Raw genomic sequence first — 26,032 nt, forward strand, 5'->3', positions numbered from 1 at the left:
TCTCATTTAAATATGGCTCCAAATTTTGCAGTCATTGATTGCATCAATATTGATACTCTTTTCTTGTGCAACATTTGAGTCTTGCAAAATCTGAATAAGCATCAACGCCTACTTTCATGTTCAAAACTATTCAAATGTGTAGAAAAGCACAACTTGAAAAGAAAAGGATTGGGTTACACAGAAATATCAGTAGTTTTATTTCTCCAGAAAATATAGAGCAGCAAATGGAACCTGCAAAGAGATTACTGCTAATATTTTCACACAAAGAGAAATGAAAATCACATCTGACACATCCGATTTGAAGTCATCATCCTGACAGAAAAGTCGTTTACAAAATTAATAGTGCTGAAAACATAAAGCCATGGCTGTTTATATCTTCTGTAAGACCCATTCATTTTCTTATGGAGCTTTGAAAGCTTCCATTTTTTCTCTCATGTTATTTTGTCTCATTTTTATTTTAATATTTGTTTCACATGTCCAGATATTGTGTGCTAGACCAGAAAAAAACAATTTCACTGCCAAGATATCAAAAGAAATTCAAAGAAATGAATAACCCATATCAATGATTATTACTGTTCACATTCTGATAGTCATCTGACACAGCAGAACACTGCAGCTGGAACACTGACTATTCTTTTTTTTATAAGACTGTAATTTGATTCAGTGCCTAAATGTTTGTATTGATAATTTTTCAGACATCTTCATAAATTGTTGCATCATAATTTTCTTACGATTAGCATTAACACTCACATGGATACTGATCGATGTGAAAGGAGATCAGTTACTCCAGAATTTATCAAAAGCTCTTGACTGACACACGTGAACGAATCTTGGTGGTGTCGATACAAAATGCGTAGATTCAAAGGTAGCAGTCACAAAGTAGAAGGAAAATTCAAACAGATCATATATGACACTGTTAATTTTGATTGGCGTTTTGGTTCCAAATTTGTCAGTATAAAAATATATACATCTTCAGAAAGGATTAAAAAGAACTGAATAAGTCGGATCCAAATGCAAACTGCATAGACCCATATCATATGCTGCATTATGTGCTAGCAGACGTGTCGATGCAGTAAACATTAGAAGAAACAATGTAGACCCTGATCTGCCAGCATATTATGTTATTTACCATTGGATCCAACTTATAAGTGAGTGTGTGATTTGAACTTTTAACAAAGCTTTACAAATGTTGCAGTGATATTGTTATGATGCCTGCTGTGTGACAGTTTATAGTGATCTCTATCACTGGGCACCACACTGCAGACATGTATCATGATGTCCCACCTAGTCTCATTATCCTGACACCAGGCCGACCAGTCCTAACACTAACATCTTAATGCTGAGCGCCAAGCAAGGTAGATGTTAGTTGTTGGTGTTGTAGGGTTTAACGCCATTTTTCAGTATGCTATACATGGCGGCCAGTATTAATGGTGGAGGAAGAACCGGCAAAAAAAAACCGGAAAGAACCACCGACCCACGAGAAGCTACTGGCAAGCTTTCTCACATACCCACATTGGCTGAATCCGAGACTCGAACCCACGCAGGCAGACGTGAGATGGCAGTGATCTGTAACGGAGAGCGTTTTAGACCACTCGGCCACTCGGGGCACCGCTGCTGTTAGTACCATTTTTATGTCTTTGGTATGATTCGGCCAAGGTCCGAACCCATGACATTCAGCATACGAGACAGACACTCCAACCACTCAACCACCGGAGTGGTTAACTTATAAGTGAGTATATATGGTGGGCAAATATATGTTACAATAAATCTACCTATGGATTTGACAGAATATATGCATAAAGTTCATGAAAATGTCACTCCTGAATTAATTCATGTTACAATTCCTGTAACGCCTCTTTAGAATTGTTAAAGATTGTACTTTATTACTTGATTCTGTGATTGCAAATATTTTTAAAATAAACAAAAGAACATTTTAACAAATACCAACATTGATTAGATGGCTCGTAAGGTCAGAGTGAGGGGCCCCTCGGTGGCCGAGTGGTCTAAAGCGCTCTCCGTTACGGATCACTGCCATCTCACCTCTGTCTGCTTGTGTTCGAGTCTCGGGCTCGGCCAATGTGGATATGTGAGAAAGCTTGCCGGTAGCTTCTCGTGGGTCGGTGGTTCTTTCCGTGGTTTTCTCCACCATTAATACTGGCCGCCATGTATAGCCTATCTTGCGCTGAAAAATGGCGTTAATCCCTATAACGACAACAACAACAACAAAAAGGTCAGAGTGATGAAATTAGCCAATGTACTAATTGTTCCAAAGTAGAAATGTTATTACTGTTACTAGATCTATGCACACAATACAATAAAAGCAGTTTTCAAATCACACTCAAGGCACATTACTCTCATCCTCAGAAGAGGTGCCCTTTATAACGACTTTTTATAAAGTCATGTATATTGTTAGGTTGAAGATAGTTTCTTTTTAATACTTTACTATTTTCATGAATGTGATTGAGAGTTGTGGATGGGGTATTTGCCTACCTGACCTTTGTCATGTATTTAGGTAGTAAATATGATGTTTGTTATGCGTTCAAGGCCTAACCTTGTGTTTTAGTTAGTGAAATGCTCTATTATAATGCCAGAAAACTCTTTTGCACCATAGGTCAAGTGGGTAGTCAGTCTATCGAATAATTTACAGATGTGTTCTAATATAATTTGATAGGAATTTATTTTTTTAAATTGTTAATTGGAATTACAAAGTGCTCACTGACTTTATGGACTAAAACACTAGTATTTGATTATTGAAAACTCATTCAAAAACATTAAGGATTGTATCACTGTGGTACATCTGGGCATTCAAGACTATTGGAATTCATTCAGAACATACAATAGTTTTGGATTTATGATAGGACATTTAGGATTATTTGGGATTTAATTCACACTACTCTAAGTGTCTCTTAAATTTTCACTTTAAATCTAAGAGAAATCGTATGATTTTACTATCAATGGTTTCACTTCTTTCTGTTACATAAATGAGACATACAATCATAACATTAAGAAAATACAGGAATTCCATAGAATGCAGTGCCTTGCCTGCTATAATGTAGCAACATGCAGCAAGAGGCTTAGGTGGGTCTGTAATATTTTGCTTGGTTGACATTTGTCAGTTGCATGCTTATGTAGAAATTAATTTCTTTCAGTGCTGTTGAGACTGTATCTATAAATATATTGATTTCTAATTTTCTTGCACATCATCATCATTTGTTACATACTAAAAGGCTTGATACTAGGAAGCTATCTGGTAAAGTTAGTCAGATTCTGTGAAGCAGCTTTTGAGATGATGGTGGTGGTGGTTGTGGGTTTTAACGCCATTTATCAGTACATGATGGGCTATGCATGGCGGCCAGTATTAATGGTGAAGGAAGAACCAGGGAAAATAACAGGAAGAACCACCAAACCACAAGAAGCTACTGGCATGCTTTCTCACATACCCGCACTGGCCGAATCTGGGACTCGAACCCACACAGACAGAGGTGAGATGGCAGTGATCCATAACAAAGAGTGCTTTAGACCACTCGGGGCCCCCTTTTGAGATGAAGTTGATATAATGTTTCATAATAATAGGCCTTACATATACAAAGGTTAAAGAACCTTATACAAGGATACTTTCTGTTTAATTTTATCATATTTTGCATTTAGATGTGTTTTATTTTAGTAATGGTGGCCATAATTTATTACACATGAGCATCAACTGCACAAAAAGTAAAGGTCTTTTTAGAATTATGTTAAGGGTTTTCTTTTTCAAGAATGGCAGATCAACATTAGTTTAACATATCTGAAAGGCTTTTATGCCAAACTGCTTCCTGTAAAATCATTAAATTGGTCATTACAAGTGGTTTCTGAACTGTTGTAAATAACAGACAATAAATAAAACATGAAAGAAAAAGAACCATATCAAAGCTCACTAAGAAGAGAGCTAGAAGCCTCGCAAAGTCGCCAGGTCATCATGACCTTTTCCTGAGTAAGTATTATTCTCCAAGACAAAATGCCCAAGTTTTAAGACTTGTTATACAACTAAAGCCACATAAACTGGGTGAATAATGAAATTACTGCAGCTAAAATAGTAGATAAACCTGTTCTGCAGCCAAGACAAAGTTATGCCTGAGATCAAACATATATTTATGTAAAACAAAAATTTATCCCTATTTAACTTATATTTATGTAAAAACAAAATTTGATCCGTGTAATCAAACCTATGTTGTCCTATCAAAACAAAGTGATTCCTACAGTCTAATCTGTGCTCTGCATGCAAGACAAAGTACTCAGCCTGTTCTAGTCTTTGCTGCTCATGCTAGACAGAAGTCACATGATCTAGCAAATGCTTGCCATGCAGGACAAAGTGATCACCCTGGTCTATGGTCTAGCCTAAGCTTTGTAGGCAAGACAAAGTGATAACCCTGGTCTAGTCACTGCTTTGTAGGCAAAACAAAGCAATAACCCTGGTCTAACCAATTCTTTGAGGCAAAAAAAAAACTTAAAACCTGTGGGGCATGATATATGTTCTCCTTTACTTTTGTACAGGCAAGCTAAAAATACTTAAAAGGTAACAAGTATATACTGGACCAAGGTAATAATTATATACTGGACCATGGTAATAAGTATATACTGGACCATGGTATATACTGGACCATGGAAATAAGTATATACTGGGCCATGGTATAGACTGGACCATAGTAATAAGTATATACTGGACCATGGTAATAAGTATATACTGGACCATGTTAATATGTACATACTGGACTATGGTAACAAGTGTATACTGGACCTTTGTAATAAGTACATACTGGACCATGGTAATAAGTACATACTGGACCATGGTAATAAGTTTATACTGGACCATGGTAATAAGTACATACAGGACCATGGTAATATGTACATACTAGACCATAGTAATAAGTTTATACTGGACCATAGTAATAAGTATATAGTGGACCATGATAATAAGTTTATACTGGACAATGGTACTAAGTATATACTGAACCATGGTAATAAGTATATACTGGACAATGGTAATATGTATATACTGGACAATGGCAATAAGTATATACAGGACCATGATAATAAGTACATACTGGATCATGATAATAAGTATATACTTGACCATGGTAATAAGCATATACTGGACAATGGTAATAAGTATATAATGGACAATGGTAATAAGTATATACTGGACAATGGTAATAAGTATATACTGGACAATGGTAATAAGTACATACTAGACAATGGTAATACATATACACTGGACCATGGTAATAAGTATATACGGGACCATGGTATTAAGTATTTACTGGACCATGGTAATAAGTACATACTGGACCATGGTAATAAGTATATACAGGACAATGGTAATAAGTACATACTAGACAATGGTAATGCATATATACTGGACCATGGTAATAAGTATATACTGGACCATGGTAATATGTACATACTGGACAATGGTAATAAGTACATACTAGACCATGGTAATAAGTAGATACTGGACCATGGTAATAAGTACATACTGGACAATGGTAATAAGTATATACTGAACCATGGTAATAAGTATATATTTGACTATATCAACCAAAACCTATCACGTTATCCTCTCATTCAAAATGGAACACTAAGGCATGAGAAGTAATCAATGGCTGATATGAATTAATGAAGTCTCAGTGGAGGATTCTGGCTGGAAAATTAACCAATGGCTGATAAGGATTCGCAACAATATTAAAAATCATTAATGTGATGAGGATGTGTTTACAAGAAAGTAGATATTGTGCCTGATAATATGAATTATCATTCAAATATCATCAACGCTTTACAACAAAAAATACTTTATCTGATTAATCTCTTTTATTTCAAAAAGGTCTTTGTCTATATACATTTTTTATTTGGAAGATTGTCAATATTAAATGGCATGTGCAAAACATTCAAAACATATCAAATAGTTTTATCCTTTTTAAGAATAATCTAAAATGTAAAATGTAAAATACAAACTAATGAAACTTATAACCTAATTTGAAGCTTTAAAAGTAACATATTTCTGAACACAAGAAAATTCTTACTTAGCTACCTTTCTTACAGATACAACATCCACTGTAATTTTCATTGTGACTGACTAACAAACATGAATAAACCCATTTACAGATCAACAACTAATTATATGAGATAATATCTTCAAATAGTGTTGCCTAATTACTAAAAGAAGACCATTGTATATCCAGCAAAACTTCAGTCAATGTCTGATGTTTCATAAGATAAATTTGTGCCAACATTTTTATATAGTTTCTCTGAAACATGCTACTGTGACAGTCTGCAATTCAGTCTAAATGTAATATATATATATATATATATATATATATATACACAAGATAATATAAGTGTACATGTACTTGGATACTTATTAAATATTTACTGATTATGAACAACATAATAAGGGGCTGTCCATTTAGTAACCCAAATGCATTCGCTTGCGCATGGGGGTGGGGTCTACTGACAATGTACGTACACACTGGAAATGGGTGGAGTGGGGTAAAACTTTGATAATAATTTGTGTAATACATAACATGTTAAAACGAGTTCAGTCGGCGTTTAAATTTTAGCGGACACTAGACAAACTGTTAAAAGTTACCTTATTTCTTTGATGCAGCCAGACATTCAACATCAGTGGACTATCTGCTTTATTAAACACATTAATATTATTAATCCCTTATGGTTTCTGTGTTGATGAAATATAAGCCATTCTATAGAATTTGGAGGGGTGTAAACCGTACTTACGAAGGATGGGGGGAGTGTTAAAAAAGTATGCATGTGTACAGGGGAGATAGGGGTCAAGCTTTGCCATATTTTTGCATACATACTAAATAGATGACCCCTAAAAGCTTAAATACTTAGTAAATTGTATTTACAGTCACATTTCTTATCATCATTTATTTATTAGCTTTTGTGTGAATAGTCATTTCATGAAATATGAAAAAGCACCATAACTTCCCAGGATTATCAAAATAAATGTACCATTTTTATAAGTCTTTAGTGTGACTCAGCCAGGGATCGAACTCACGACCTCCCACATCTGAGGTGGATGCTCTAACCACTAGGCCACCGGTGTGGGTTTAGCAAGTGCCTAACTGTCAATTATTGGTGATTTTATCTTGGGATAATCTAACACTAACATTACTAAATTTTATGAGTAATACTTGAAGCCAAGAATCATGGAATGAAACTATTGAAATTATTATACATCTTGGGACTGGAAAAATATGTTCATCTTGGCCCAAAAGTTAGCATTATATTCTTAAAATCTCTCCCCAGCCTTTTAAAATTATGAAAATACTGTTCAGCCCAACCCTAACAATACATAATGTAAATAAGAATACATACTTTTAGTAAATATCATACATACCATTACTCTTCTCTCTTTCTTTTGAACAAATAAATCTAGCAACACATGAAAACAAGTAAATCCAATTAGCAATTAGTGTGGGTCTTACTCTAACATATAGTGTCATCACACTAACTGATATTACCATCTGACTGCCTTAGAAACAGTTTCTCTGATGTAATAACTTCAATTAACAGATGCATGGAAATTATAAAATTGTTTAGTGAGAAATTTCATGTTCATGACAGCAACAAATCTGATAATCATGCTAATTAATGTCACTGATTGAGAACAGCCATGTTTTGCTACAGTGATCAAACCATGCAATGATACTTTCTAATCATTTATTTTCTCTCTCAAAATATGATAAACATATGTAGGCTAGAATAGTTTTTAATGCTGGTAGTAGTAAGGAAATACTTGTCATGAAATTCGAGTCAACAAATGTGATTTTTCAACAAATCCTAGATGTTTACTCAACTGGTTAAATGACCTTTTCAGCAAACCATCCTGCATTTGTAATCAAACTGAATAGGAATCAGTAGTTAAGACATTTAATAGTAAGTCACTTACAAGCATTAGCAAGTCGCTAAAATGTATTAGCAAGTCACTAATATTTATTAGCAAGTCACTAATGTGCATTTGCAAATCACTAATGTGCATTAGCAAGTCACTGTGTGATTTGGATTTTTAATGTAGCTTTAAAAAAAAAGTCATATCGCTAAAATGTCTGCAGTGTGCAGTTTATAGTCATGTCTAGCACTGTGGCATCATGTTGTAGACATGTAGCATGATGTCCCACCCAGTCACATTATCCTGGCTGACCAGTCCTAACACTAACCTCTTAATGCTGAACGCCAAGTGAGGCAGTTATTAGTACCATTTTTATAAGTCTTTAGTGTGACTCAGCCAGGGATCGAACTCACGACCTCCCGCATCTGAGGTGGATGCTCTAACCACTAGGCCACCGGTGTGGGTTTAGCAAGTGCCTAACATATATTAGCAAGTCACTAATATTCCTTAGCAAGTCACTAACAAGTATTAAAAAGAAACTAATATTCATTAGCAAGTCACCAATGTGCATTAGCATATCATTAACATGTATGATAAAATCACTAACATGCATTAATAAGTAACTACCATGTACATGTATTAGTAAATAATGAATATGCATTAGCAAGTCAGTAACATGTATTAGCAAGTCACTGACATGTATTAACAACTCACTAATATGTAGTTGTTGTTGTTGTTGTTGTAGGATTTTAATGCCATTTTTCAGCACACGATAGGCTATACATGGCAGCCAGTATTAATGGTGGAGGAAGAACACGGGAAAACCCCGGAAAGAACCAACGACCCTCAAGAAGCTACTGGCAAGCTTTCTCACATACCCACATTGGCCGAATCCGAGACTCGAACCCATGCAGACAGAGGTGAGATGGCAGTGATCTGTAACGGAGTGCACTTTGGACCACGCGGCCACTCAGGGCCCCGCCTAATATGCAGTAGCAAGTCACTCAGTGTATTAATAAGTTTATGATGTGCATTAAGAAGTCACTAACATGTATTAGGCAAGTTACTAACATGTAGTAGCAAGGCTCTATCAGGTATTAGCAAGTTACTGATAAACGAACATAATAGCAAGTCATTAATATACATTAGCAAGTCATTAAGATATTTTAGCAAGTTTGCAAACACTGCATTAAAAATAACTGTGTCCCAAATTCTAAAATAACTGTGTCCCAAAATGTACATGAAATACTGTATCCTTATTTTTATTGGTTCATAATTAGACAAGTTCTGTAGCTGTACTATATATAGCGAATGTTTCTTCATTTTAAAATTGGTCATTTTTCAATATGCCATCCTTCCTTTAGAACTCCATGTCACATTTCTGCAATGAAATCCATCTCAGGAATTAAATTTTCTCCAATCTGACAAGAGTGCATCTGTATGTTATCTGTTTTGCAGATTAAAAGATTGGCATGCTGCTTGTTCTGCTTCAGTTTACATAGCAATCATCCCTTAATATATTAGCAGCCAAGATTAAAATACAGAACCTTCATGTAATGTTTTAAATAATTGTAGATTCTACGTAATAAATTGCCTTCCTTTCTATGCAAGACACTTTCTTCACTCTCATACAGAATAAAAGATCTTCTAAAACAATCTTTAACCAGAAATGTAAAAGACACAAGTTCAGTGGAACACAGAGTGGAAAAGTGTCTTAATTATGGTTCTGCTGAGACAGGCAAGACAGGAACTCTGAATGTCTGAGCTCACACAATCAAAATAAGAACTTTTAATATACATGGGTATGCTTACACAGGCTACACAAAAACTATTAATAAATCTGGGCATGATTACACAATCAAAACTGAACTCCTAAAACATCTGGGCACATTTATGCAGGCAGGACAAGAACAACTAACATACCTGGGCATTTACTCAGGCAAGAAAAAACCCTTAGCATACGTTGTTACACACTTACATACGTCAGAAAAAAAACTTTTCATAATTGGGTACACTTAAGCAGGCAAGACAAGAAACCAAAGCATATCTGGGTACACTTATACAGATATGACAAGAATTGCTTGTATATCTGGGTACATTTACACAGGCCCACATGGACTCCAAGCATACCATCAAACTAACTTAGAAACATGAGAAATAGTCTACCAAAGCTATAGTTCAATGATGCAAAAGACATGACTTAAAACTGAATACTTATAACATTGCTTAAAATGACAATGCTATTATAACCTTAGTGTCGCCATTCTAATACAGGTCAGACAAAATCTGGCGGTTATAATTTTGTTTGATTTATTTTGACCACAAAATATAGAACAGCTATATAGAGATATCTTTTACACTTGTTTTCCCATGTATTTGTGCATTTAAAAATAATGTTCTGCAGTCAGGATTAATTTCTTTTATTTTCAACAGTATTAAATGGAGAGAACTAATGATTTTGTATTTTGACTTATTGAAAGTGTAAATAGAAAATACATTAACTTCAAAATAAAGCTCTGAATTTACAGTAACTAACAAAAACAATAACAATATAATGATGGCTGTAAATGTAAAAATATAGCTGAGTATTTGTCAGTAAAATGCATTTCTTTTTTTATTTCACTCGAATAAAAATTTTACCGATACAATTACAGGTGATGATATTGTCACTATAATATGTTCATGACTTGTAAGTGGTGGAAAGATGTCAGGGTAAAGAATCTGATCTCAGGCTATCATACAAAATTGCTTTTGACTGAAAATTTAGTACCAGCCAGAATTACATGAAAATTGATTTTCAAATCCATTCATGAAATGAATTCACATTTCATTTTCTCATTTATTATTAATATTTTGTTGTTTTATTTATCTTTAAAATGCATTCCCATTTGGTTCGCCATCAGTCAGTATCACAGTTGCATTTATGTGCAATTTGTATGCATTCATTGTACCTGCTGTTTGCATTATGTTTTTCATTTCACTTATTAAAATGAACTGATTTAATGGTCTCTAATATGGGTGTATAAAAATGCAGATATGATTGACATTAAGAACTGCCATAGCAAGGTACAATTCGGTATAAGAACTGCCATAGAAAGGTACAATTTGGCATAAGAACTGCCATAGCAAGATACAATTTTACAAAAAAAATGCCATAGCAAGGTACAATTTGACAAAATCACTGTCATGGCCTGGCACAGTTTGACATAAGAACTGCCATAGCAAGGTACAATTTTACAAAAGAACTACCATAGCAAGGTACAATTTGACAAAATCACTGTCATGGCATGACACAATTTGACATAAGAACTGCCATAACAAGGTACAATTTGACATAAGATCTGCCAATGTCTGGCACAATTTGACATAAAAACTGCCATAGCAAGGTACAATTTGGCAAAAGAAATGCCATAGTCTGGCATAATTTGACATAAGTGCCATAGCAAGGTATAATCTGGCATAAGAAACTGCCATAGCAAGGTACAATTTGACATAAATATCATAGCAAGGTACAATTTGGCATAAGAACTGCCAGAGCAAGGTACATTTTGACATAAGAACTGCCACAGCAAGGTTGTTGTTGTTGTTGTGGGGTTTAACGCCATTTTGTAGCACATGATAGGCTATACATGGCGGCCAGTATTAATGGTGGAGGAAAAACCAGATAAAACCCCGGAAAGAACCACCAACCCACGAGAAGCTACTGGCAAGCTTTCTCACATACCCACATTGGCTGAATCTTAGACTCGAACTGCCGCAGACAGAGGTGAGATGGCAGTGATCCGTAACGAAGAGCACTTTAGACCACTCGGCCACTTGGGGCCCCCCACAGCAAGGTACAATTAGGCATAAGAACTGCCACAGCAAGGTACAATTTGGCATAAGAACTGCCATATCAAGGTACAATTAGGCATAAGAACTGCCACAGCAAGGTACAATTTGGCATAAAAACTGCCATATCCTGGTACAATTTGGCATCAGAACTGCCATAGCAAGGTACAATTTGACATAAACACTGTCATAGTCTGTTACAATTTGGCATAAGAACTGTCATAGCCTGGTACAATCATATAACATTTTTTTCTGGAATCATAGTTTAATACATATTGTCTTCTGCTCTGTGAAGAACTCCACTGAATCCTGTGCACCTTCACGTCCTATCCCAGAATCCTTCATTCCACCAAATGGCATGTTCAGGTCACGGACAAGCCAGCAGTTGGCCCAAACAGTGCCCACCTATAAGGTACAAAGTGATACATAAATAATACTTTACACTTTTTGTATAGAAACATATGTCAGTGATTATTTTTTCATTTTACATCAAAACTATGAGTCGTAAACTTTAATATATTTTACATAACAAACACAAGTTCCTTAAAAAGAGTGATGATTTACTGAACCAAAAAAACTGTGTGAATACATAAGCATTATGTTTTATGTCACTTTTAATCCTGTTAATTGCTAAATACTTGAGTCATCTCTTATCTCTGAGAAACTCCTAATTTGGTAACAAAAGTATTTCTTTATATGTTTTGAGTTAACATGTTTACAACACGAGTGCTGTACCAACAACCTTTGTTCTGGCCTTTGATCTTGAGCTTTAACAATTTTTCAGTCATATCACTATGACGTCTGCAGTGTGGCAGTTAACAGTGATGTCTAGTATCGATGCATAATGCTGCAGACATGTAGCATGTCCCACCCAGCCACATTATCCTGACACCAAGCTAACCAGTCCTAACACTAACCTCTTAATACTTAGCACCAAGCGAGGCAACTGTTAGTACCAATATTTGGTATGACTTGGTCGGAGTTCCTGTGACCTCGTACATCTGGTGCAAAAGCTCTAACCACTAAAGCAACGTCGTAGTTCCAATGTCTTGAAGCAAAAAAAAAGCAACAAAATACCAAGAAGTAGTGCTATGAGAACAGGAGATACCGTATTTACCGCATATGTTGGGACACGATAAAATAATTATATTTTTTCCTGTCCCAGAACTTATGTGAAACATTTTTTCACTTTGGTCATATGTCCCAAGACTTAAGAAAGGAAATAAAATTGTATTGCATTTGTGCTTCCCCCCACCCCACTGCACGTTGCAATAAAATAGATAAATAAAATGTTGAATTGATAATAAAAAGAAAGAAACTAACCTTGTGTTGTTATCATTTATTCCTTTTTTCAACATGAGCATTTAAGAATAATATATTTCCATGAAATCCGTAAGCGTAGGATTCCATACTGTAGCGTGTATCAATTATGTTCAATACCACACACCACACTGTTCACATGAACATTGAGAAGCAATTGTGTGTGGTTGTGCTCCAAAGTTTGAACATGTTATCCGACTGAAAACTGGAGCCAACAAAATCGCAAACAAGAGGGAAATAGTCAACCGATATCTTGAAGATGCCATTCACGCATGACATGGTGCTGGGTGCAAAATAATCAAGATTGAATTATATCGAGGTCTACTGTATGACTGCATGTCACAAATAAAAATGATAACACATTCACTTAAGTGTAATTGACAATCTTTTCACCAGCTTGGGTTACAAAATTATCCTTACTATTTACCCGCAGACGTCAATGATACTTTGTATTAATTGTAACCACAGATGCCAAAAACACAGAACATAGAAGCCCTGGTGGTGAATAAACACGACTGGCAAGCAATCAGTTAACTCCTTCTTTGAACCTACCGACAGGACATCAAAGACAAAAGGTGACTTTTATTACAAAGCAAGCCATCTCAGAAGCTGACTTTGGCTACCATTTTTTTTTGTTGTAAAGGATATCAATACAAAGGATATTTTATTGCAAAGCAAGCCGACACTGGAAGCTGACTGGATTTTGTGAAGTGAGCTGATTTTTTAATATTTTTTTTGTTTGTTTAATATACAAAGTCGGTCGAGATATGGAAGCAAACTTGGGTTCCTTTTCAATTATATTCACGGGAATTTTGAAAATAAACTGAAACAATGGAACAAATTTTGACGCAATATAGTGCTTTGTGCACAGATGTTGATGAATTCGCAAACGAGAGGGAAATAATCAACCAATATATTGAAGACAACTGCCATTCACGCATGGCATGGTGTTAGGTTCAAAATAGCCATGAGTAATTTTTATCCAGGTCTACAGTATGACAGTATCTCGCAAAAAAAGATCATTATTTAAAAACACATTCACCTGAGTGCAAGTGAAAATCTTTTCGCCGGTGCGGGTTACAAAAGTATCATTACTATTTATCCGCATACATCAGTGCACCTTTGTAATAATTACTACAAAAAGTGCCAAGCACATAGAAGCCCTGTTAGTAAATAAACACAGCTGGCAGCCAACAGTAAACTTCTTCTTTGAACTTACTGACAGGACATCAAAGACAAAGGTTATTTTTATCATAAAGCAAGCTGACGTTGGAAGCCGACTTTGGACTCAGAAGCCGAATTTGTTTTTAAAGGATATCAATACAACGATTATTTTATTGCAAAGCAAGCTGACCCCAGAAGCCGACTTGGATTCTTTTATGTGTGCCAATTTTTTATATTTTAGCTTCAAATAAACAAAGACGGCCGAGATTTGGAAGCTAACTTGGGTTTCTTTTCACCAGCATTCATGACATTTTTTAAAATAAAGTGAAACAATGGAACAGTTTTTAAAGTTTACAATATAATGCTTCGTGCGCGAACATCGATGACCCAGCATCATCCAGAAGATCCAGAGCAAAATAAAATCATGTGATGAATAGATCATTTCGCCGACAATATGATTATTAACATGGATAAAACTCTAGTGTACTTTGATTGCATTCCTGGATGGGCAGATTTGAAAACATGTGACTTTTGTCCTTGCAGTTTCCGCTTCAGGTGGTGTGTTGTCTCTAACATTTTTTCACGGTATGAGAAAGCTAAAAATATATTCATGTACCAAAAGAATAGATCGTACGTGTGCAGGAGAAGGGTTGTGTTGATGAGATGCTGCTGCAGTGGATTGAAGAGTTTTATGTCAAGTATACAGTTTTATATTTTTTAAAATAAAATTTCAGATAAAGTGCAATTTCAGACATGTAATTTTCGAATGATTTAAATGGTGTCCCACAACTTACGACTCAAAGAAAACCATGTGTCCCAGAACATACAATGCACAAAAAATTACTTTTAAAATTAATTTATGGTGTCCCAACAAATACAGTGTCCCAGCATATATGGTATATTCCGAAGAAAATGTGAAAATGTCAAGGGTCACAACAGGTACAATTATTGGTTAAAACCTTCAACCAACCTGTCTCAAAGACATACCAACACAAAAATAGACAACTGCAGAGCTGATGCAGCTCCATTAGTAGTCTAAAAACAATATGTCGATAGTTTTCAATGATGTGATATAAAACTTAGCTAAGAGTTCAACAATAACAAAAAATTTATCCAGAAATAAATTTATCTTTAGTGACAAAATACAACATTATCTGTTTCTTTTAGCAAGAAAAGAAACACCTGTCCCCCCACCTTTCCCTACAACCATAATCACTCTACCTATATTAATATACTACTAGTATTAGTTTTCCAAATTTGTCATTAAAAGCAACGTTTTGTCACTTGTGTAGTTTCAAATGACAAAAAAAATGGTTATACGCTCAAATAATCTTTACAGCATTAACAATTCCAAACAACATTTCCTTCTATTTGAATACCATTGTATTTAGTAAGCACTAAATTTCTACAGTTTAGATGGTCATCAGTTGTTATGGATAACTTGTAAAAAGCACCTTTAAGCTTTTGTAAGGTTTCAACATTATTCTGTCTGTCAGCCAGATGCCCAGTTATAGATTTCAGTACAAGTAAGGCTACCAATGTTTCATCTTTGAGGCAACTTCTTTTGTCAGTTTTGTTCTTTCTAACTGTAGAGAACACATTTCGCCTTGACCACCAGTGTGAGAACACATTTCGCCTTGACCACCAGTGTGAGAACACATTTCGCCTTGACCACCAGTGTGAGAACACATTTCGCCTTGACCACCAGTGTGAGAACACATTTCGCCTTGACCTTGGCATTGTGAGAAACCCCATCATAATCTTGACCACATCATCAAAGTTTCCGTGTTAATTTTTCAACTTTTCAACTTCCATCGAGGTTTCATCTATCCTGTGCTTCGTACATCTAATCAAGTAATGTATTTGGTTGGATGCAAACTGCTCAAAAAATGTGTTTTTGGACATGCCTGCACCAATTGAGAATGGAAAGCCAGGCTCAACACTTTTTCTTCAGAATGAACATCCACAACTTCTTGACGCGGAAGGTCATGGGTTTGATCCACAGCTAAGTCATAGCAAAGACATATAAAAATGGTACTGACAGCTGCCTCGCTTTGTGCTCAGAATTAAGTGGTTAGTGTTAGTACTGGTCGCCCTGGTGTCAGGATAATGTGACTGGTGGGACATCATGCTGAAATCTGCTACAACACCAACAATTACGCTCAACAATTGAAACTTTTTCCATTTTAAAAAAACAGAAGACTTCTTTGAGTTTACAAAGCAACCCTCAAAGACAAGGATTCTTCAAGGTTGGATATTCCATGCAAATATATGTTGCGTGTTTTCAATGTCTTACATTTGCTAACTCATAAAAACATAAATATTTTAAAATTACAAAAAAATCAACAAATAATTTTGCTGGCATTCTTCTACACTAAAAAGTTTAAAATGACAATATATATTTAAGTAAAATATTTACCAGGGAAAAAAGTATGAATGAATACTAAAGCAATGCCATCTGTAATGGAAACTACAAATTTTTAAGTAAAGTAAAACCTGTTATGAGAGACCACCCCTTCTGCCAACCAAAAGTGGTCTCTCAACACAGGTGGTCTCTCATAAGAGGTGTGTGAAAATGGACTGGTTTTCATGGTCAATAGTTAGTACTGTTGAAAAATAAATAATACCCATATTCACTGTACACGTATCATATTCTTTATTCATAAATCTTGTTAAATATTGCATGCATTCCTCTCAAAATATCTTTTTATAATAAAGATATACATCTATCAAACAACGAGAATAAAATTTATATTTCAACATCACATTAATATGTACAAAAAATGAACAGTTAGATATGATGTATATATCTTATTTTATACACTTATTCACTTGTTTTTTTAAAAGAAATCCATTATACTTCTTTGTTGACATGTTTTACTCAGCTGTTTGGTCTGAACATGTATCTCAATTATTGTCTTTTCCTGAATCAACTTTCCACTTACTGGTATGTTTTTACTCCTTGCAACACAAAACCACTCCCATACTCGCTAGTTCACATCTCCGTAAACTGTCCGTCGTGCCGTGGCATATTTCCTCTGCGCTTGTGCACCTTTCTGCCATTCGTTTCTAATGGACTCCTTGTCTTTGATTACATTTTGAACTTGTGTTTTACCGATGCTTAAGCTGACTGCTATTTTGCGAGCGGTCTCCCATTTTTCATTTCTTTCAATGACATTAATCCTTTCTTCCAGTGTTAAAATTTTTCTTTTTTTCAGTGGAGGTTCTGCCATTGTTATTAGTGTTGATGTTATAAAGACTATCAGTTTTGATCAGGTTTTGGGGAAATGTGGAATATATACTATTTCCCAATGAATGAAACAAAAAGACATAATAAACTCATCAAGAAACAATACATTTATTCTGAGACGAAGTTTAAATCAACAGCGTTATAGCTCAATAAACAAAGGTTGCGACCATCTGCACCCAGGTAAACAGATGGTGGCTTGGTGAAACACTAGCAAAAGAAATAAAAAATAATTTTTAAAAAATCCGGAAATGATTCTCACTTACTAGTATTAAAGACAATGAGCTCATTCACCCTCCAGGCATTATGGATTAACTGGAAAGACAAACGATGTACTCAAACCTACACTGAAGCCCTTTCAAACGATTTCTCACTGGGACATAAGGACTACCAGCAATTTGTGAGTTTTCATAAAGATAAAGAAAAAAGACAAACCTCTAAATTGACTGCGTATATCCATCATTACTCCCTTTGATGTTACTCTTACTGCCTATTCACATGACTTCGGCACTACAATGGCGGTTAGTGATATGTACTTTAGTCTGGTTTACTGCAGTTTACAAATGACACCGTACGCTGGAGTTGTAAATTTCATAAAATTGGTACTGTAGCAAGACAAATTCTTTTTAAATACTTTGTTAGAGCAATCTTTACTATTTATGCAGTCTTTGTTACAAAGGATTAAATGATGTTAGAGGTGTTTATCTCGATATATGGTTGTTCAACTATAGTGTTATTTAATGTGCACTTTGTTTGCATACTACATTTATCCCGAGCTCTAGTGTTCACAAAGGATTAAATTAAGGTCAGTGGTGTCAATCTGTTTTTTTTTTTTTTGTGATGCGGTCATTCATAGCAGTGTCAAAATGCATATTTTGCCAAGAAATCGCGGTCGCTGGTTGCGTTCAGCAGGTGGTCATTCATACATTCATAACAGAGCGTTTATATAGTAAAATCGATCCGTCTATTACGATTGTGGTCGGAAATGACAGGTGGTCGCTTATAGCAGAGGTCGCTCATGACAGGTTTTACTGTACATCAATTCATGAAATATGCAAAGGTTTTCATATTTTTTAAATAATGCCTTGTTTTAACATGTTTAAAATTACATTTCATCAGAATCCCACAGTTACACAGCATGTGTACAGGAAACAATGTCAAAACACCGTCCTTGATATTTTATCACTTTTATAAGGGCAAAAACTGTCTGTGGTTACACAATAAAACATTTCTTTGTCAAGAGGATACATTTTAACATTAATCCAAATCGTTTTGGACATGCTGAAGATTTTAATCAATTTACATTGATACCAAATGAATCAAATGTTACAGTTCCAGCTTGACATATACATTTACAACCTCTGACTGAAGTCTTTTAGAACTAGACTAGAACATTAAATGAAAAGTAAAACTAACCATCAGCTTCTGAGAGACGTGGTGAAGAGTACTGACATCACTACTCCACACTGTTGCACACAAACCATACCGAACACTGTTGGCACGTCTTATGACCTATAAAAGTAAAGAAAGAATTCTAATTATTCTTCTGAAAGAAAAAAACATCTGTGTAACTCTAGCCAAAATCCCGGGCATTACTCAAAATACTGTTGTATTGGGTTTGAAATTACAACACTTCAACACAAAAAAGTGGTTAATATTGTAGTTCCATAAAAAGGCTAAGTTCAAGGTCAATTGAATTGCACACATAATTCCAAATAAATGTATGATGTTAAAATTCTGTAAAATGTATTTAAAATAATGTATCAAATACACACATGTAAATTCCCAAGAACATGATTAAAATTTAATGTCTAAACCACATTCCTTTAAAATCTCCAAGACGGTCTTTTGTGGTATTTCCTTGTACAATTTCTGCAAGCAGTTCATGACAAAATAATTTTGTCTGAGTAGAGAAGCAAATATTTTAGTAAATTATATTTCTATATGAATACTTTCCCAATCACATTTACCTTACAAATATAAGGTTTACAACATAATGAATGCAGCAGTTCTAGAAGATGAAAAAACAGTAACTAGTAATGTGATCGAGAAAGTGTTCACAGTGAAATATAATTTACAAAATAAATTGCTTTCTCCTTTGAGTATGTTCCCCAACCACAATGACTTTAGAAGAACAGGAAAGTGAAGCAAGTTCATGAGCATTCAACCTCTTCTACCAATCTCCACTAAGAGCAAGACATATGAATTTCCTGTCAGAAGCAGAGACCACTCTAGCACAGGATTGGATCTACCATCTGGTCTAAGAAATGAAGGCACTTACTATTACAGTAGGTGTGTTGACAATCGTCAGCTGGAAGATGGCTTCTTGTCACAAGTGCACAAACAGCAAACTGGTAAAATGATGAAAATTAGAGTCCGAAATTCTGCTCCAATGAGTGCTGATTCACACAGAAACAATTTGCAGCAAAAGCTATAATTCACGAGCTTAGTTCTCATGCATGATATGTTTTCTAGTTAGTGAAGACAATCCACATGAAACGGATGCTTCCAACATATAAATGGAAGCCATGAATGGGAGAAAGACATAATTCTGAATTATAGAGGCAGCCGAATCACATTAAAATGACCCATTGGGCAAAGAAGCCTATCTTAATTGTTTCCATCAGAGACATGTCTGAGACTGAGAATCTCAATGGGTACTGGAGCTAATGAACAATTCTTTACCAGAAACCTAAACTGCCAAGAGAATGAAACCAAATCATGGTTCTCACTGAACAAACACAACCCTTTTCCAACAACATGGCATGAATATCATTCAGTCTCCTTGCCAACACCAAAGAGAGCATAATTTCAGTATTAAGGGTAAGGTTCTACACTCCAGTTTCAAAAAGGAGGTTTTGTGCCTAGTACAGGGACCACCTGACCCTGATATTCCTTTTGGTAGAAAACGGTAGCCTCTGAGAGCCATCTCAACCAAGACTGTCTATCTGTGAATGTTCCTGACTTCCATGCAAAGACATGGAGCATGAGTATCACCATGATACTTTGTGTATGCTGCAACTGACGTGTTGTTGGAGACAATCAAAGCACAACAATTTGCAAGGTCAACAAAGGCCAATAATGCATGGTCTGTTACAAAAAGGGCTCACTTTTTCTCAAAAACATGGTCCCTAAATGTAATAGCTCAGTTGGGAATATATCCTGACACTAAAGCTCACATCAGGACTCCAGATAGAAACCTGGCTTAATCTAGCCACTCACTCTGGTGATGGCAAAACTGCTCCCAGGGAGATCCAAACTGATCATGGGTTCTTGTAGAGTCTCCAGATTTCTGGATCAAGAACTGCAGGGAGCATTAAATGACATTTCCAAGGCTATCTATCTCCGTGCCAGAGCCCAGAGTTCCCAGCAGAGAGAGATAGAGTGGGTTGACAATGAAGACTTGCCCGTAAGAACAGCTTTGGGTGCTGAAATCAGAGTGATCCCAACAGTTGAACACAAACCTTACCTTGACTGTGACCAAATTCATCCCTACATAAGTATAGAAAGAAAACAACACTGTTGACAAACAAAATGAAAGATCCTTCAGATGAAAATCGATGCAGACACTGCATCAACTAGATGTCAAAATACTGGAGGATTGATAACCATGAAGACAAGTACACAGCTATTACCACAATTACTCTGGTTGAGGTCTGTACCTCCAGCCATTGGATCATGTTCCTAGTCCATCAGATCTGTATTTGATTCAGAGTAATGAGACCACTGCATGCCTTAAAAGGTTCTCACAGTCATTCAGCAAGACCCTTGATATCACTAAGGCTGTATCTATGCTGAGGTGAAAAAGTGATTGTAGCCTGTCATGTTGATCTATATTCAGCAGCCTCTATCAAATATGTGAGCCTGATGATGACATCACACCCTGGAACTTTTCACCCCTGCAGAGATGCAGCCTTACACATTTCCAAGGTCATGCTGAACCAATGCAAGACATTACTTTGGACTGGGGACAAAACGTCCCACAAAAGGAAAGCAATACAAAACTAGCAAGCAATGTATTACTGCTAATAAATTGCTGCCTTCACAGTGGACTTATGGTTATGCTCTACAGTAACTGTTTTTAATTTGGATATGGTTTAGTTGTTGTTGTAGTAGGGTTTAACGCCATTTTTCAGCACAAGATAGGCTATACATGGCGGCCAGTAAAACTGGTGGAGGAAGAACCCTGGGAAAACCCAGAGAAGAACCACCGACCCACGAGAAGCTACTGGCAAGCTTTCTCATGTACCAATGTTAGCCGAGCCTGAGACTCGAACCCATGCAGACAGCGGTGAGATGGCAGTCATCCAGAACGGTCAGCGCTTAAGACCACTCAGAGCCCCTCATACGATTTAGTTTCTATGGGAAAAAGAAAATTCACCATGTTTTCTTCACTGGTTATCCTGGGTATTTAAACAAATTAAAATTTAAAAATTATACTTATTAAAGAATCTTTTTATTCCCTTTATTTTCATGAATGATTGACAGGTGTAATTCAGGTTATAGGGTCTACTGCTGATGGACACAAAGAACTGCAAGCTACTCTTGGTCATTTTCACTTCCTGGACTTGAAAGGAAAACTACAAATTTTAAATATAAGCTGGAAGAATTTTACTTTTTATTCATCAAGTATTTCATTCACTGCACTATCTGAATCTAGTATTGCCTACTCAGGCAAAAAATATTCCCCTTTTAAAATAACTGATAGAAATATTGCACTTTGGACTAGAGCATGATGATCATAAAAAAAAACTGTTCCTTTTATTTTGATAATGATTGATGGATGTCATTTGGGTTTTGGCTTTACTATTGATGTATACTTATCACAACACTGCTTGCTACTCCAGGTCATTTTCACTTCCTGGACTATATTTGTGGAATGCAACCTATACACTTGATCAAACTCCATGTACTTGGCAACCTGGGGCATTAATGATATGGGAGCCATGGTGTGACAATGTTACTACCAAACTGCATAATAACAATTAACAAGCATGATTCCCCTGTAATATGATCTCTAGTTTTGTTTAGATACACTAAGGTCACCAATCTGTTTTATCTAGAGACATTTTTGACTAACAAAATAATAACAGAACATGGGTACCAAGTATCAATAAACAGACAATAAAATAAATAAATTCCTAAATACGTAAGCATACCTCTTCTTCTGTGTCAAAAGGTAAAATGCAGGTAACAGGTCCAAATATTTCCTCAGTTATTAGCCTCGAATCATCCTTTACATCTGTTATCACAGTTGGTCGCATGAAGTAGCCCTACAAGAAAGCAAAAGGAGAAACTAAACATTGTGAATTCATTTATATTCATAGCAAGCAATTGTCAGTTTTTTTTGTTGTTTTAAAATAAGATCCAACAGATGGGTCTGTTCTATGAAATAAAACGATTTCCAGGAATTCAAGACCATTTTTCACTTTTAACTACAGAGTACTGAAACCTTTCCTGATATTAGTCATCAATGACAAGATTTTCAAATTAGCTGCTTTGTGCACATACTGGATGTTAGCTTGGCACCATTTATATTTATGAAAAATAGACAGTCATTGTGGCAGCCATATTTGATGAACAAAATGCACTATTTTCATTTAGGACCAATTATGAAACAATAAAGTCTTTTGGTGAAATCCCCATCCTGATATAACTACTGCTTCAGGAAGAGATGCAGTAACAAGATTCTCAACAGTGGCCATATTGGATATCAAATCGGCACCATTTTCACTTAGGACCAACTGGATATCATAAAAAGTCCTCTGGTGAAAACACAACATCTATATGACAAGATCATGAAGATGTTACCATTGGCAGTTCTGTGTCAGAGAAGTATAACATGTAAGGTACATTTGTAAAGAAGGGCAAAAATTGATGAGTAAACAGACAATAAAAGGCATTGCAAGTCTCAAAAAAGGCATTGCAAGTCTTAAAAATAGAAAATGGCATATAAATTTGCCTGTAATACAAAGAAATAATTAAGCAAGATATTGCGCTGAAACAAAAGTGTGTGAGTCCCAAATTCATCATCCACAATTCAACAAAATCTATAATGTAGGAAGATGATATCAAATTTCACTTAGGTTATATTAATGCATATAACATTTACTTCAAATCTGAAAATAAATAGGGATGTTGTGTGAAAACAGAAGTCCAAAAAATGGAAGCCATAACCTTGCTTAATGCTAGTGCAGGACTTTGATAATTAAATTCAACCAGAGCTTTATAATATAAAATTACATACCAAAATATGGCTACAATCCAATAAGAATTAATCAATTACACAGAAAGGAAAGTGAAAAGAGTGCAACAACTGGGCCTTCATTTAGCATGCTGAAACTCCAACTTTGCATACTGACAAGAAATGGTTTGAAATTCAATAATAAGTGATAATACAGCTGAGTGATCCCACTCAATACAATCTGATTGGCATGGTCTTGAACAGACGAAGAAGGGTCACATCTGTGGAGTTACGAGACAAAACCCATAAAAGGATTGTCTATGTCTTGGGACAAAGTATGCACCAAGCCTGTATCATAAAATTGTTCAATATATCCTTGTAATGCTAGTTTAATGGATCTCATATGATAGTGAACATGTAACATTTATAGAAAAAGAACAGTTTCATTGAATTTGGACCAAAAAAGGTACAAACTCAATTTACTCAGATGCAGAGGAAAAATCTAGTGAGGTGAATAAAATGAAATTCTGTATTGAGAGTGATAGTTTATTACAAAAAGTACTTGATTGGTAACTATGAGAGTGTGCATGTGCGATTAGGATTTTTAACATAGCTTAAACAATTTTTCAGTCATATTCCTAAGATGTATGCAGTGTGGCAGTTTATAGTGATGTCTAGCACTGGGGCATCATGCCACAGACATGGAGCAAGATGTCCCACCCAGTCACATTATAATGACACCAGGCCGACCAGTCTAACACTAACCTCTTAATGCTGAGCGCCTAGCGAGGCAACTGTTAGTACCATTTTGTTAGTCTTTGGTATGACTCGGCTGGGATTCGAACCCACAACCTCCTGCTTCTGAGGCGGATGCTCTAACCACTTGGTCACCAGAGCGGTGTAACTGATTTGTAACTGAAAGTAATATCATTGCTAGAATAGTATGAAGTCAAAGTTGTCTACAAACATGCTTGCTAAATTGTATTCTACCGTAAATGATGAATTACCATTGTGAAAAAAATATAATAATTGCTGTAACAATCTGGAAATCTAGTCCAAAATGTCATCTAAAAATGCCTACAAACAGGCTTGCCAAATTTTATTTATCTGCCTTTAATTGTTTTTCCTTACCTTGAAAATTAATCATGATATGAATACATATATGTAAACCGAATTTTATTTGTCAGCCTTAAGTGACTTATGCTTATGGTTTTCATACTTTATATGTGGTAATTACTCCCATTCATCTGATTCCCTCTATAAAGCCTCTCTAACAAGGCCACCTTTTAACTGCAGAAAGGGTGGACTTAAAGAAGGAAGATCAATATGCTAATTGAGTTACATCATATATAGAACTGAATGTCAGGTGGATAGATGGATGGATAGATGAAATGGATGGATGAGATGGAAGGATGAAAGGTTGGAAGGACAGGAGTGACAAATAGACAGGCAAAGTTTTACGTGCCCCTTTTGCTATGAAAAATTTGAGACAAAAAAAAATGCACAGAACTTACAGTTGTTGGATCCAATGATTACAGGCCATAATTCAGCTGGACAATGACATAATTCTGACAATCAAATACATCCATGATCTTGTCAATGTCACTGATCACAATTTCAGGATCACATCACAAAGCAAGGAAGCATGACTTACCCCCTGATTTTCCTGTGGCAACTCCAAAGGCTCTTTCCCACACAATATGGAGGCCCCTTCCTTCTCTGCTAGATCTACATAGCTTTTGACCTTTGCCAGATGTTCCTTGCTGATCAAGGCTCCTGTATAGGTTTTCTCATCCATTGGATCGCCAACTTTCAGGTTCCTGAATCAAATATAATGTATTGTGTAAAAGCTAAATGCACAAATTGCATTACCTTTCCAAAACCTTAAGGCTTCACTACATTTTTTCCAGTGTTTGGTCTGGAAAGAAATACAAGGTTTTAATAAGTTTAGTGGCATGGAGCGGGAGAAGTATTAACCTGTTTTCATGCTGGACAATGTTAAATTGGATTTTCTACTTGTCAGTGGATTTACCACACTTAGCTGATACATTTTATATACTGTTTATGGTATAATATTTTTATGTCAGCTTACTAACATATCACTTTCTGTGAATTTAATAAGACCAAGTATGACCATAAATTTAATTGGCCAAAGAAGACCATGAATTTACTCAGACCAAATACAAACATGAATTTAAATAGACCAAATAACATCACAACTTTAATTAGATCAAATAATAACATGAATTTAATAAGACCATGAATTGAATGAGACCAAATAAAACCATGAATTTAAATAGATCAAATAAGACCATGAAATCTGTGCACTGTATTGTCATTACTGACCAACTACCCTTAGATATTTCCCTTGCCCTGCCCTCTGCAGTTAAGTTATTTTACT

The 26,032-nt window shown here is 35.5% G+C and overlaps 1 protein-coding gene across 2 annotated transcripts in view; it reads right to left on the reverse strand.

The window, feature by feature from the left end:
- Positions 1-5,825: 5,825 nt before the first annotated feature.
- Positions 5,826-26,032, reverse strand: part of LOC149770716 (2-aminomuconic semialdehyde dehydrogenase-like) — a 64,883-nt gene continuing 44,676 nt past the window's right edge. For both annotated transcript variants that reach the window (XM_089949202.1, XM_089949203.1), the window contains exons 7-10: positions 25,286-25,451; positions 22,607-22,720; positions 18,864-18,959; positions 5,826-12,121 (exon numbers count right to left, since the gene is read on the reverse strand). In XM_089949202.1, the coding sequence (XP_089805328.1) occupies positions 11,975-12,121; positions 18,864-18,959; positions 22,607-22,720; positions 25,286-25,451 (523 nt within the window). In that variant the 3' untranslated portion in view covers positions 5,826-11,974. The remainder of the gene's footprint in view (positions 12,122-18,863; positions 18,960-22,606; positions 22,721-25,285; positions 25,452-26,032) is intronic.

This window comes from Sinohyriopsis cumingii, unplaced genomic scaffold, assembly GCF_028554795.1.
Source record: "Sinohyriopsis cumingii isolate HCF-2022 unplaced genomic scaffold, ASM2855479v2 utg002455l, whole genome shotgun sequence".
NCBI classification, from domain to species: Eukaryota; Metazoa; Mollusca; class Bivalvia; order Unionida; family Unionidae; genus Sinohyriopsis; species Sinohyriopsis cumingii.